Genomic DNA, 15,960 nt, shown 5'->3' on the forward strand with positions numbered 1-15,960 from the left:
CGCTGGAGAGACTGCATCTTACCACGTTAGCCTTAACCTTTTGCTAGGTATTCAGAGCACAGCTATAGCGGGCTGTGACTACACAAATTTGTTTTGATTTCAGTGAACGGCCTCATCCAAAACCTGCTCTTAAAAGCCCTTTCTCATTTTTCACTGGCACTTTGCTTTGACAGAATGGAGTTTCCTTTCTTTAGAGTGAGAAGGTGGCAGATGGGAGAAGGAGGAGGACCCAAAGCAGACAGAGAAATATTACACAAGACTCATGCTGAACTTGTCAACAGAACAAGGTTACTTTACTACAGTGCTTTAAAAAGAAAAAAAAAACTGGCTGCCACTTTACTCAGCAAAGCAAACCTACACAGGATATATGGTAGTATTTCACCTTTCTTGTTTTATCCAGAATTTAGTTATGAAGAATCTTGCATGGCAGTCAGTTTGACCAGCAGTGTCCTGGGGAGACTGAGGAAGACTCAGTGTCATCACAGAGACAGCAAACCATCCTACCACTCCTGTTACAAATTGCAGATGCCACAAGACTTGGATATAAGCAGAACAAATTTGGATTCGTGCCTCCTTTAATCAGTAGGTGGTGAAATGAGTATTAGGGCCAAAAAAAGCTTAAAATAAGGTGAATGGTAGAATAGAAAGGACATCAAACTCTGATTTCTTTAACTTTTTTTCCTCTTTCAGGTCAATAGAAAAGTTTCATGCGAACTTTAAGATTACAACTGGTAAGATGAACCCCCCAAAAATACTGTAAACTGAGAACTATGCTTTTATCTTAGGGGCACCTGCAACTGCCTTCTTCCTGCCTGCTGCTTTTTTGTACAACTGTACTGCTGGGACTGAAGGAAAGCTCCAGATTAAGTGAGCATGCCTAAGGGCTGCATCAAGTACAAATTCTTTCACTACCAACCAAAGTATCCTGTAACAGAGGAGGCTGAAGTCACATTCAGTGATCACAAGTGAGACCGTGACAAAGCTGTCCAGCAACTCATGGAAGGACACAGTGACTAGTGAGACTTTTCTCCTCCTCTCTACAAAAGAGAGGAATAAAATTGCTAATTTTCTTCCCCAAATACGAACTTCTACTTCTAGGAAAAAGCCAAAACTGCCCCTGCAGTGAGCCTGCCTCACTGAGTGCTCTAAATTTGCTGTACCTCTTCAACATAGAACAGAAACATAGGAATTCATATGCAACTGATTTCTAAAATAATCCCATCTGGGGGGCTCAGTTACACAGCTCTCCTCAAAGTAAAGGTCACAGCTTTGATCTACTGTATTTCATCAGCAGGAACAGTACCAAACTATGAATTAGTCTTATCAAAGCTAGGAACAATTTCGAGGGTTCAAGTAAGCACCTATTACATCAGTATCACTCAAAAATACACACGTTGGCAAAAGCAATAGCTACCAACTTCCTGGTTAATACAACCAAATTCAGCAGCAACATTACAAAACTGTCCTTGCCCCCTTGCGCATACGTGTGTCTTTTACCATCAGCACATCTCACAGTGGTTTTCCCATGTGTTCATTTAGAACTACAATGGGTTGGGAGGCCTTAAGAGATGCGCCTTTCATCTCACTCGATTTAAAAAGACAACCTTGAAATGTTCAGAACTGAAAAAACAGTACAAGAGAAACAGCTTAAGGAAAAAGACATAAAGGAATTTGTAAGCCAAAGCAAATGTACCTTTCAAACCAAGTGAGCTCCTTACACAGAACTGAAATATTACATGGATTTGTGTTGCTTGTCATCCTGCCCATTTTCTGAGATGTCTCAACTCAGCAAGACAGCAGCTGGTGTCACTGAAAATCAAAAGCACAGAGAAGGCGACCTCTAAAAGAATATCTTCTACGTCTACAGTAAAGTATCTGCTTCCTTGTTCTGTCTCTTGGCAACTCAGATTTGCCATTAAGATCATGACAGTCTAAACATTTTGAACACCATTAACAAAACACCTAAAGGAGAAGGAAAGGCAATTAATGATGTACCTTAACAGAAAAAAAAAAAAGTCAAGTTCTATTAAGCAGGTGTTCAGAATATTCACATGGTAAAAAGAACAAGCTCATCAGGTTCAAAATTTGAGTGACAGAAGTTCTTCCTCACTGACAAAATAGAAACTGAAGTCTTCTAGCCATGCATGTCCTTCACTCATCAGAAAAAGATTGCCTTGCATTACAGAATGTCTCAGTGGTAGCAGCACACCGGGGAATAGAGAACAGCCTAATTCACTTTTATGAGGTAAGAGGAGATTTGAGAATAGCTCATGGATTTTTAAGTCACTAGTACCAGAGGTCATATAATACCAAAAAGGAGAATCTGCTGTATTTTGCAAAGTTCCTCAGCAGAGCCTGAGTCTGAAAAGCCCGAAGGAAAGGTCATAAAGAACATCAGATGTCACTCTTGTGGCTGGTAGAAGGATTAGAAATTTCACTATGGCAGATCATTGTGTGAGCCAGCTGAAGATATTTTAGGAAAAAAAAAAAAAAAAAAAAGGCTTAGAAATAGCAAATATATCTGCTAGGCTCCCCCACACTCAGAGCAAGTGAGTATTATCAATCTGTAAGAGCAGAGTTGTAAGTGCAATTTTGTGTCTCTGTATCAGTTGATGCGGGAGTTTCATCTCTTTCACCTACTGCCTTAGGCTAGTGTTTCCCATCATCATAATTTTATAGCAATCTAGGAATTTTTCCAACACAAGGCTACACAGTAGGGATATAGGAAGATGCTAAATCTGCACTAAGAGGAAGGACAAGCAAGCAAAGCTGAAACATGAACTCTTGGCATCATGTGAATGCCTTCCTAGAAAACATTCCATTTAGCAAATAAGTGCTGTAATATATGTAAGTTATGTTCAAGCCAAAAATCAATACATCACGTATCATCTTCTCAAGGTAATTAATCCATGAGATTTGTAGAGGAAAGGAGACTTAGGCCAGAACGCTTACTACGCTGTGGAAAATGTCACTATCTGTACTGGGAATCTATAGAAGAGGACTTGTCATACTATTTTTAAAACCAGTAGGGTTTGAGGATGGTTTTTTCTGTTGTTTTTGTTTTTTAAGAACACTGACAGCTACCATCTTCAGCAAGGATGTATCACATAAATATTATATGCAATACAGGCAGTTGCTCCTCAATGATTGATAGGCACCAAGAACTTCTGAAGTAGCAGCAGTCTCTCACTTCATTCAGCTTCTTGCTTGCTACACTTATGTTTGAGCTGTGCCATAAACAACTAGCGCACTTGACCTGATTCCCTTTTAATTTGCTTGACTCACATAAACATATCAATCTTTCTCGTGGTTCCACAAAAAATGTTACACGTATTGTGCTAAATGTCTCTTAATGTCCCATTGATTGTAGCTGTCTGTCCTCACCTTCTCACTGTTTAAGTAAATCCAACAACCCAAAAATATTTTTCAAAAATAAGTCATGGTTTAGCCTGGATGCTCCTGAGAGACCCTGCAAAAAGGAGAGGAAAAAGGACAACAGAGAAGAGAGTCTCAAAAGCATTTTGAATTTCAATTACTTTGCTAACTCCCCTAGATAAAGAAGCATTTGAATGAAACAAGTTTAAAAAAAAAGTCAAGTTGGCCTAATTGTAAAAGTTACCCTTTACTTTTCAGCACTGATTTGACTTTTCTGTCCTAATCATTGAGGAGATACCTCACTAGAGCCAATCAGATTTAATCAAAATGCTGTACTTTTACCCTGAAAGCTTGCTCCAGGCCTGCAGACTTGAATGGTGTTTGTTTTTTGTTTTTTTTTTGTAGAAGAGCTGCATTGTTAATAAAACAATCGTGTTTGCCAACTAGTACTTCTGGATTTTCTCTGCTACAATTTCCAGTACCTTTAAGTTCAAAGTCCTATCTTCCAAAGCAGGAAAAGACTACCCTTGTGGAACCTACCCTTGTGGAATCTACTGAATCTACCCTTGTGGAAAGCTGGAGAAACAATTCCATGTCCACCTTGCTATACAAGACCATGCTTTGAGACATGCATTTAATCCTGTGCAATTACAACCAGCTTTGTAAGCTGTGTCAGAGACACGTGTCCTATCCCAGGAGCAGCTCTGTTCATCACCAGCCTTGCTATGTATTCATACAGCAACATCTCTCAGACCTAGGTCACATACATGGTGGGTGCACTGACAGAAAATACTCATAGTGCTCCATAAAGGATCTGGCTAGTGAGTACATGCAAACATGCAGGCAGCAGCCTAATCACTAAGGTTGCTGCACACACAGCCTGGAATTATCAGTACAGTTCACTTGTGTGTCACTCAGTTCTGAAGCCTTCAACCGTTCTGCTGGCCTCATGCTTTTACTTCAGCGTTCAGTGAGCATTCCCCCTGCATGCTCTAGATAACTCCCTGAAGCTAGACATTAATTCTTTCCCTCATTCCATTTTATAAATAACAAACTCTTAAATCTTTCTTCAGTGAGAAGGGTGACTTTTTGTTACTCCCATTTGCTTCCTTAAAAATTAAGATAAATATGCCTTGGATATGCTGGATATATTTTTATTCTATTTTAAAGTAATTGCTGCACTTAAAAGCCTCTGAGTGAACAAATATAATGAAATCTAATTTGCTTTCTAAATACTTATATCAATCCTCCGAACCCTCTGACTGAGGAAGAATTGCATGTATCTGTACTGTGGCTCCTTCTCTCCTGATTCTCCATCATTTTCAAAAATCAGGAGGAACAACCATTCCTGTTCACCAATACCTATAAGAAAGGGCTTCCCTCATTCTGCTTCGATGAAATTCTTGCCTAGCATTTGCTGGTTGTTTCCAAGCTTCTCATGATAATTACCTTGCCTAACTGCTACTCATAGTTCCAGTTGGCTGATTTTAGCTGTCACTAGAGGTTAACATTGCATGCTTACCTCTTACAGGGTTCTTGATGAAGCACAGTTATCCCCATGGATGTGGCACAGTGTCTTGCAAGAAGTGTAATGACAGCCACTGCACAAGAACTTAACTCTACACAAACTGTGAGCTAGAACCAGGATCATACGTGAGGTTCAGTGAAGGCCTTTTACAACTGGGAGCTTTGTACACAGAAAAATATAATGGCTTTTTCTTTTCTGAACCTGTACCAGGTAACCACAGGAAATCATTCTGTAAACAATGTGACAAGCACTGCATTATTACCTGTTTATATGCCAAGTGATATAAATTAAGATAGAAACATACAAACAAAGATTAATCATATTTTAAAACTGTCTCTCCGAGAGAAATTGATTCCAAGTATTATTTAATACTGCAGTATTAAAAAAAAAAAAAAAAAAAATCAGATCCTGTTATGGTAGGTAATACTAAAATACAGAGGCAGCTTTTCTTCTTAAGATTTCACAACTGAAATTGACAAGACACACAGAGAAGAGAGGAAGGTGAACAAAGCTTCCTGCTGAGTCAGACTGCCCCAAATCATGGAGCACTGGAATGACAAAGCCTGAAGCAGGTGGCAGCTCTCAAACACAGGCTTTAATTCAGACAACTGAAGATGCAGTGCAGGCAGGTCTTGTTTTAAGCTCTAGAATTTTCCTGCAGCCTGAGTCCATTTTATCTGGTGAATCTAGTTAGTTTTTGCAGCAAAGCATCCTCCCTTGCCTATGGTCAGTGGCTGTGTCCACTGACTTCAGACAATTTAGTAGATACAAAACTTTCTTTAGTCTCGTCCAAGTGTTTTTCCAGATGCTCAAGTCAGTAAATCTCCACACTTCTCTCCTCATCACCTATGCCCACAAATTTATGAAATAGCTGGCAGCTTGGTTTACCATTAACCTTGGAAAAGAAGCTCCAGGAGATTAGGGAATCAGACTCATGAGTGTAACTTGCTAAAAGTAACAAGAAATCAAACATTTCAAATTACTTTTGAGCTTCTTTCCTACCAGAAAACAATTCATTGACCTGAATTATGAAATACGCTGTGAAAAAGCATCATCAAGTAAAAGATATTTGAACAGCTCTCTTTAGGCTCACAGAATCTAAATGCAACAGCAGAACTGCGGTGTCAGACCCATGCTTAAGTAGGCAGAAAGCACCTGCACATAGGCAGGTGCTCAGGTAATTACAGAAGCATGGCAGCTTTTGACAACAAACGGTACCAAGGCAGTCTGTATCTCAAGGAGCTATTTTAACAGTTAAAGTCACATTAACAGACAAGTGACACGCAAAATTCATTCTCTCTGCCAGGGAGCAAATTTAGAAGGCTGACATATAACCCCCATGAAAACGACAACAGCGATGGTTACTCAAAGTCCTGCCAGGTGCCCTTTAATAAGCAGAGAATGAGATTAGTGCAGCAGTGCAGAGACAGCATGCTGCAACGTGATTCCATGCTGCTCTGCCAGGAATCCTCACAATAGAGACCCTGGCTGCACTGGGATTTTTCATGCATAATAAATAAAGCAATAGAGGATCAGACTGAGGCTCCTTGCTGAACACCAGTGCCCTCCGCTGTGTATGCTGGAGTTTCCTCCGAACGCTATGCCAATATGAAAAGAGAGAATTTATGATTTTCTCTTTGTGACAGCATGCTGAGCACCCCTGGGACCGAATGACTACATCTGCTGCTTCAGAGGGCTGCTGTGAACATCTAAATAATGCTGCCACCACAGCAAAGATCTGCCCAGCAGCCTCTCCCAATTGGTTCTCGCTCTGTCATAGAAGCATGCCTTTCACAGTCTGTTACAGTGCTTCCTCTACTGATTCTCTTTACAATAATTTAGTTGGACTCACAGAACTTCACTAAATAATGTTAATTATTGTTTTTGTTATTGACCTTGTTAATAACGAGGCAGGGGCTCCAACAAAAGAACCCTTCAGCTTTCTCATTCCAAAGAATGCGAGCAAAGCATGCACGATGCCACCACTTCCGTGACCACTTCAGGATGCTTATTACCAGTTCCCAACCAGTTTGAGTTTGTCATTTTGATCACATCTGTTTTCCAGTCCATAACTGTTATGCTCTTCCAGCATAACAACATAAGAAGCAAACATTAACAGCCGATGCAGTAACTGCTTTTAGTCTCTCTAAAGATGCTACACACTTTACTCCAGGGGATTTGAAGCACTACCTGCCACTTGAGAGGAGATATATTTTTTTCCTCAATTTTCCTTGATGAAGAGTGTTATTCTATGAAAACTTAGTATTGCTTGCACTCCAAAATGACATCTTGCAGCTTCAGAGGAACGTGAACACCCATGTCAGGGTATCTACAGCAGTGTTTGCATGTGAGTCACAGATGAGACAATTCTCATGCATGAAATAGAACACATGCTCTGAAATACAGCAAGCATGGCTACAGTAGAAAAAACTGAAAGGGGCTCTTATTTACAAGAAAGTTGAGAAGTAGTTTTAAAAGTGTTTTGAAGTCTCCAAGAAAGAAAACAATATAACCCTCAGAGAAAAACCACACTGAGTGTGAAAATGCCAGGAAAAGTCATGCTAACCATTTCAGGCAGCCACGTTTCCCAACACTTTTCAAGATGCCTTACTAGAAAAAACTTACCTGAAGAATTCATGTCAGTTTCACAGAAAAACACTTTAAATCCCCAAGTCACCCATTAGGTTAGCAGAAAAATCACCGAGCAGACGTGGTACCAGGCACTGCACTACTGAAATCATGCACAAACCAGCCAGTAAGCTTTTAAAGTTGTGCTTTGTGTTTTTAAAACAAGAAGTTCTCCCTACACATCCTCCAGCAGCTTTCTTTTAAAAGACTCTTAATATGTTATAAAGGTGAGAAAATGATTGAAAAGATGACCAAAAATGGATACATTATATTTCAGCAGATTTTTGGAAGCCAGATAGAGAAGCACCGTTCTTGTAATTACTTCAAGGAAGACTAAATAAAATTTATGGGTTTAATTTTTATTAAAATAGCACATCTGCATCTGGGGGGTTTCATGGAGGAATCCTGTCCTGTGCCCTGTGGTTACAGTCAATATATGCCTGTTTTTATAGCAGCTGTACATTCGTATGGCTATTTGTGTGGCTTTATTATTTAAGTAGCAGCAAGGGATGAGCCATATGTGGCACATTAAGTGTTCTCTTAAAGCATATTTTATTCTCATCAATTTTAAAAAATCTTTTCCTTTTTTTTTTTTAAAAGGAAGATCTATTCATAGTGGGGGCAAGTAGGAGGAACCTGGTAAGAATCTTCCCCATAAACAGAATTTTTAACCACATGCTTTTCAGGATAAGAATCAAACCTTCTTTCTTCTACTTTTCCATTCTTGAAAACACCATAGATTCCCAAACCTGAAAGCACTCAGCTTTGTCACTGTGATTTGGTTTCACACCACGTTTCAATCACTCTCTTAATATCATGACATTCAGTGCTGCAGAGTGCAGCTATGAAACCTGGGCAGTTCTCAGCATCAGATGTTTTTCATATGTGAGATGTTGCCCAAAATTTGTTAAATAGATATATTCTCTACCAAAAATAGGCTGGATCCTACGATGATTAATCCTTGACTGAAATGAGAAGTGCAAGATTCTGTCATATTAAGTAGGGATTTTCCTTTTCATGTAAAAAGTCACAATACTTCCAGATACTCAAATCAGTATCCCAAGACAACTCCAAACAAGTGTTTTCATTGAAAGTTAGCACATGAAAAGATATGAATTTCTTCAGTTGTAAGCATTACTTATAATTCTGTTAATTCTATAATTCATTGAGTTATCCAGATCTATTCAACACATTTATAAATAATAGACACATACCTCACCCCTTCTACAACATTAACCTTGTGATCAAATGAAAACCGAATTTATTTCCATTTACCCATGAAAAAGGACTTGGTGCCATTACAATGAAGACAACAACCAAATTTTGCTCTTTCAGTAAGAGGAAGCAAGAAAAGAAAATTAAATAACTGAACAAACTGGATATAAACTATATAAAGTAACACGAGAACAATTACCTGCTAGCTAAGCCCTATGCATCTGTTCATGTCTCCAGCAAGATGACTGGAGCACGGATTCAGTATTTGTGAAATGAATGACAAATCTAGCTGCTCCATCTTTGAAGTGCTTCTGATTAAAAGACAAGACAACAAAGTAGGTACAAACATCTGTATATGCAACCAGAAATCTCAGCTTGAATATTCTAATATTAAAGGTGTGCATTTTGGTTTGCCCTTCATATTGAATCTGAAAGTTATTTCAGTCTAAAAGTCTATCACTCAAGCATTACCAATTAAAAGAGAAACTTATTATACAGTTGTTGTAAATAAACACTGCTTGAATGATAAGTTACTATGAAACAGTACAATAAAATAGAAGTACTTAATGAAAGCTGTATGTAAAACACCTAACTGCTTTTAATGAAGAGTGACACGCAATGGAGAAAACCTACCATAAAGTGTTCTAAAAAGTCAAGCTTTTAAAAGCCTGTACAAAAGTTCAATTCAAAAGTAAAATGTATAATAGTACTTTAGTTCAAAAAAGTAATGTATTTCCATTGTTCTTAGAATAAAAATGACCGGCTTCTAGGACTGATAATTTTCCCACTGAATTCTATGGAAGTAGGGCAAAGCTTTAAAAGGAATATGATATGATTCTGTGTTTAGAAATCCTACTTTAACATACCTTACTTCTACAATTTCTCTCCTCTATCCATTTTTTCCCAGAGATTTTAGCCTAAAAGGTAGGAAGCTTAAAAGAACATAAGGAGAGAGAAGGTTGTCCAAACTCAGAGCTTGGCTTTCACACACTGGAGGAATCTGCAAGCAGTACACTTCATCAGCTCAGCAAGAAACACAATGCAATTCTTCAGATTGCTCTTCATTTGACATTCAGAAGCACCAACTTGAAAATTAAGAGATGCAAGTGACACTGAACCAGTAGGGAGACAAAGGACAAAACTTTTCTATAAGCCTGCCGTATAAATTAAGTAGAACTTTAAGAAGTTTGATGTAGGGTTGCATTTTAGAGTCATTATTAGAAAATTACATATTATATATACAGGAAAACCCTTCAGTGTCCACTTAACGAAGCTGACAATAACCGAACCAAAACAAATCAGGATATGAAATGCAGGTCTCCTACCAAATAGCCAGTTTTTGCAGACCTGTCATATTGCACTCAGGAAAATAAAGGATATTCTTCCTTGAACACCTTAATACATCAGTGATGGCAATCAGCAATGCCTACATGGATGCTGACTGAAATTGATGGTTAATGCTGGTTTCATTATCAGCTCTGATTAGCACAGCATTCCTCTGTCTCTCTCACCCTGTTAACCAGGATGGTTATGCTGACCTTTATTACATATCTGAAAATCCACAGTTAAGAGCTTTTTTTTTTTTTAACATGTAAATATAAACAATAGCAATCACATACCAAGCTTCAGTTATCAACTCCTCACATGAAAGCAAGAATCTGTTGAATTAGTATACAAAATTCAGTTCTTTCAGTCACATTAGCTTCCTAATAGTTCTACCATTGTCACTACAGCAGCATTATAATACGGTCTACTAAAGAACCTACCAAGCATTGATCAAAACACCAAAGACTTTCCAAGCTTAAAAGAACAAAAGACTCAGGATTTTTTTCACTGAAAATTTCCCTGTTAAACAAAGATACTTTTGACAAGCTTCAAGCTTAGATGCCACCCCAAATCTGTGGTTTGAATTGTTACAATGGCTCCATTCTAACAGCAAACTGAGAATGTATTTTGCTGTTACATCCACCAATCCTCCTCTCTCCCTCTTCCCCACTCTCCCTTTCCCCCTCTCCCTCCCTCTCTCACTCTTTCTCATTACAGTGGCTGGTCAACAAGGGCATTATTTTCATCAGCACCAGTCAGGCTACAGATTTCTCCTCCTCTTTTCCTCCCCACCTATACACTGCTTTCCTTCTCCCAGCTGGTTTGCACAACGCCCTCACTCACTCGATATGTTTGATGTGCACATTCTTCTTGCATCTTGTGCTACTTATAAATGAAAAAAAGGTGACAGAATTGATATAAAATCAAGCTACTTACCAACTACTGCCAGATTATGCTCAGAGCCACATGCGATCTGAAAAAGAAGTACGAATGAATGAAAGAGATTCTCCTTATCAGTATGAAGACAACCACAGTTATGACAGGAAATTAAAAATTAACCTGAAACAAACAACTACTGTTTGTAGGATGTAAAATCAAGGTTGAAATGACTCAGTTTTAAAGGAAATTTCATTATATATCCCACTTGGGGGCGCAGGGACAGGCAGCATGCTTGTTTTTTTTTTTGGTAAAAAGACTTTATTTTCAAGACCTAGTCACATTTCAATCTTTGAGAGCTAAGCTGGACACAAGCCTGCAAAAGCATTCAACAAGGCTATTGGAGGGATGGCAGGGATACAGATTGAGCCTTAGCAAGATGAGAGGTATGCAGAGGCAGTTGGGAATCAAATGGGCGATGAAGAGCTCCATTTCTGTCATCCACACTGTTTTTCATATGATTCCTGCACAGGTTCATCGTGGTAAACAATGAAGACAACAAAGAAATGCCGTGAAGACATCAGATGTTTAAGCTGCTTTAGCACACATCCCGCAGTCTCGTTTGCTGAGCTTTCTCTCAGATCCATCACAAATGATGGTAACACAAACACGTAGGGGGCAGCCACTGCCCTGCTGCAGGGGTTCTCTCTCCCATCAGGCTCTTTTGCAGTGCCAGTGCTGACACAGATGTCTGACATAATAATGACATCACCTTACTCTACAGAGCACCCTCAAGGCTTTTTTCTTTAAATCTGTATCCTGTTCACTGCCTTGCATCTAGCTGCCAATCACATATTACCAAGCTGGAAGAAAAAAAAGTATATTCTATTTCTTGAAAGTAGATTTGCAGTGATAAAAATACAAAATAGAAATATATATTAAGTTACAGAGTTCTTGTCATCTAAATTATATACCATTTTACACATGCATAACTTTACAGATTGTACTACCAGTGAAACTACAGTGATCACCATAGAATCTGCATAACATAAACCCATACAAGTACCCATAGAAGTTCACCAAACTTGTATTCAGCTCCTTGTTCTTGAGTGCCAGCTGGAAAAAAGCCAAAGCTGGCACACAGATTGTCTCAAGTGATCACGTAACAAACGAATGCTGCAGCCACTACTATGCACCTGCACCACAGCTGTGATGCACTGCTTAGTGCCAGCTTCATGCAGCATACTAGGGAGGTAAACCAGTCTCATTAGGCTGGAGGTGCTGAGCCAAGAAATCAAATCACTTGGGAAGATGGAGCTGCAAGCGTAACGCAGGTGTGTGATGGCCCCATCTCCAGAAAAATCAAGAAAAGGCAGCAGAAATAGCAAAGTCTTTGCAATCTTGAGCAGGGTAGCATAAAGCCATCCACCCAGCAGTACTGAGGCAGGCAGAGCCCTATGCCCTGACTGGAAAACACACCACTTCTCACCATGTTCCACAGCACTGCCCTCCCTGCTGCTCTTCACTCGAGGCTGATGCCATGGAAACACAGATGATGGCTTCCCAGCAAAGAGCAAATCCTGCGCCTCCATCCAGAGCTGAAATGTGAGGATTCTGAAGCTGCTGCTAGCTAAGTAAACTGATGGTTGCAAATAATCCCATCTCAGCTAAACTCCTCTGGAAATAAGCTGAACGCAAGCACCAATCCAGAAAACTTTGGGACAAAAGAGGTGCTCAGGCTGGCTCTAGCTTACTGTCCCCTTCAGAAACACTGCATTTCAACCTGGAACCAGGCACAACTGCAGGCTGATGAAGGCAGTGCCCTGCTTCACCTCTGTATCCAGAGCTGGGGCTGTGAGCACCACATACAGCAGTACCATGACCCAGAAAGGAGCTCACTGTGATTCACACAGAGCATCTCCACTTTGTGGCAGAACATCACCACCAGACAACACAGACCAATGCCATAGGAACCCCAGACAGACAACACAGCCAAAGGACACTGCAGTCAGCTCTGGGTAGCAGCACTCTCACCAGCAGCCACACTGCTCGCTACGACAGCATGCCTCTGGCTCCAGCCTCAGAGACCATTCTATGGAGGTGAACCAAGGCTGCTGCTGCTGCTTACTGAGCAGTGCTGCCTTGCAATTTTTTTTTTTTTTATCATAATAATAGGCTTTAAAATGTGGCACCTTTTCTTCATGACCACCCACAACAATCAGCCAAGAACAGTCTGCTGGTACAGATGCAGGGCAGCCAGAGAACAGCACTGTCGAGTTGATGTTTTATGCTTGTATCAGATGTAATAAGCTCTGCAGTCAGCACAGGTCACTAGGAGAAGCCTGGTATTTACTGCAGCAACAGTGATTTTCTGGCTACTTCTTTTCTGTCCCCACCCCCAGCGTGCTGCAGAGAAATTCCAGCAGACATCTGCGTGCTCCCAGCGGACAGATAAATACGTTCAAGGATACTTACAAACACACCATTGCTTTCTAATTGGACAATACTTTTACATTCTGTTTTAATTGAAAAAAATCACTAATCTTACAGCCAAATTGGAGAGACTGCTAGTGAGTGAGGCATTCCGGGAGCCTAAGGAACATGGACAACCCCTCAGCCCAGTAACAACCCATATTAAGATTTCTCCTCCAGAGAGACAAAAATTTGAGAAAAGTTGCATGAGGATATTGTGATCTGTATACATGATCTCAAAACACTTCACAAACACCTGTGAGAAAGGCAAAGAATGCTCAGAGACCATCTCACCCAGAACCCTCCCTCATAATCCATGTCCTTTCAACTATGCATAAATTGTGTGTTTCTTCCCCTGTTATATGTTAGCAAGCCATTTTCTACCTAGCAATGGTCATAGTTAAGATGCATCCCTCCATACAGATAAACCAGGAGCAACCAAGGGCCCAGCATTTTACTGTCTCAGACCTTTAGCTGCTTGAGCAGTGAGCAGAGACCCTGTAACAGTGACCTCTAACCTAGGCAAAACAACAGCATCTTTCTGTAGCCTTTTCTAAGTACTACAGCAAAACAAAACAGTATTAAAGTCAAGATTCAGACTGGCACTTTGACCACAAGGCTGTTGTGTTCTTCTGTCTGTACTCCCAGAGCTCAGGCTGAGGATCCACTGTGCCACCCCCATCAGGAAAGGATCAAGGCAGAAGTGCAGGCAAAGCTGCCTCATGCTGCAGCCAAGGGGAAGGAGCAGGACACCAGGACAGGGGCTGAAAGGAAGGGGAAGGGAGCTGAGCTCCCAGAGGGGACTGTGAAAATACACAGGAGTCAGCATCAGGATACTTATCTGAAACAACAAAAGCATCTCCAGACTACTTTTGGTTCAGTGCCCTAACAGTGCAGGTTAATTGCCTGCAGGGTAATTATTTCCCAGAATATTCAAAGTTAGGGAGGCCTCCATCAATTCTCCAAGGGAAGAGCAAGACATACAAAGTCAGTTTCTAAGGCAGAATGAGGATACGGTATTTAAGAAGCTGCATTCAGATTTTAGCCAGTATCATTTCCAACTTCTAAGTGCACAAAACTCAAGAGAGAAAGGACCATTAGGAACATGTGCACTTAAGTACTTTTACCCAGCGGTTCTGTATAGGCCTTCAGCATGGCACCCCACGCCTTCTGATAAATTTCACTGCAAACAAATTGTCAGCTCCATAAGGTGGCTCATTTTATTCCTCTGGGGATGAGAAGTCCTAAGGGAAGGAGATGAGGTGACTGAGAACCTGCAGCCCGATACTTATGTAACACAGAGGGATCCTTCCCTCAGCACTGTTCTTCCATGCCCTTGATTAATGGATTGTTACAATGATTTGTACACTGCCTAGTTATATTGATATGCAGAATTCTAGTGATGTAAAAAAAAGAAAATAAAAGAAAGCTAATTAGCCAAACTGTCCTGCTTGCAATGATCCTTCACTAGGAACTCTGTGTTCCTCTTCTGGATCATTTGACTCCTGATTGATAAGAGCAGCTCACTAACCTCTTCACAATCCTTGGCGAGAACAAGGCTAAGTGCAGTATAATACAGCACATTAGCAGCAAACCAGTATGACCTCACCTACAACAGCACACCAAACTTCTGTTGGCTGTATCAATTGAAAATGTCCTACAGCTCAGTGACTTACAGCTCACTTGGCATTTTCCATCCCTCTAATCATCTATCTAGGATAATTTTTTGTTGTTGTTGTTTGGTTACAATGACACTAAAACATATTTTATGTGTAAATAATATATAATATATATTATAAAATCCCGTAACAGCAAGAAAATTCACAATTTAAACAGTGCACAGGGGCCCAAAAGAAAATTTCCTTCTCCTAGACAAATCTGACCTACAGCTCTACTGCCACTGGAAGATCAAGACATCAGCAGGATGCAGTAAGCCTTCAAAATAAAGATTCAAAACTCTTCAGAGTGCTGGACCTGTGGTTTATGTGTTCCCTGCCTGAAATTAATTCCAAACCTGCCTTCACTTGTGCTCAAGATACAAAATGAAAAGTGCAGCATTTCCATTGCTTCTCCATCTACTATTTCAGAGTCTCACCTCAATGTGGTCAATATCCTGCCCTTCCAAACATCTCATAGCTTCCAAAAAGCCAGCTGACCAACCCCAAGATCTTGCCTTTACATCCTCCATGCCTTAAATCACACAGATTTAAGTCCCTGCACACACACTCTCGCTGACATGAACCAGACGTGCCAAACTGTGGTATGCACTCACTCACTGAGCACCGTAAATCCAGGACCAGGTTCTTGGGGACCCAAGTGCACTTCTGATTCACTTGGTGCAGCTTTGATATCAGGCGCTTGTAGGAGATGGGAACAGTTACAATTTCAAGGTAAAAGGAAAAAAAAAAAAAGTTTCTTAGTTTTAGTTAAGTCCCACATAAAGCTATCATTACAGAGATCAAGTACAGAAATCACGAAATTAAAAGGAAGAAAGAAAAACTTCAATTGTCAAAACATTCCCACTGAATCTTCACATCACA

At 40.2% G+C, this 15,960-nt stretch overlaps 1 protein-coding gene across 4 annotated transcripts in view; it reads right to left on the minus strand.

The window, feature by feature from the left end:
- SERGEF (secretion regulating guanine nucleotide exchange factor) overlaps window positions 1–15,960 on the minus strand; it is a 129,045-nt gene that overhangs the window by 44,542 nt on the left and 68,543 nt on the right. For all 4 annotated transcript variants that reach the window (XR_008209826.1, XM_052696958.1, XM_052696957.1 and 1 more), the window contains one exon: window positions 11,009–11,045. Coding sequence is in view for 3 of the 4 variants with exons in the window: in XM_052696958.1 (XP_052552918.1) it covers window positions 11,009–11,045 (37 nt within the window). In the remaining variant the exon portion in view is untranslated. The remainder of the gene's footprint in view (window positions 1–11,008; window positions 11,046–15,960) is intronic.

The sequence above is a fragment of the Tympanuchus pallidicinctus genome, unplaced genomic scaffold, assembly GCF_026119805.1.
Source record: "Tympanuchus pallidicinctus isolate F22 unplaced genomic scaffold, pur_lepc_1.0 scaffold3, whole genome shotgun sequence".
Taxonomy (NCBI): domain Eukaryota; kingdom Metazoa; phylum Chordata; class Aves; order Galliformes; family Phasianidae; genus Tympanuchus; species Tympanuchus pallidicinctus.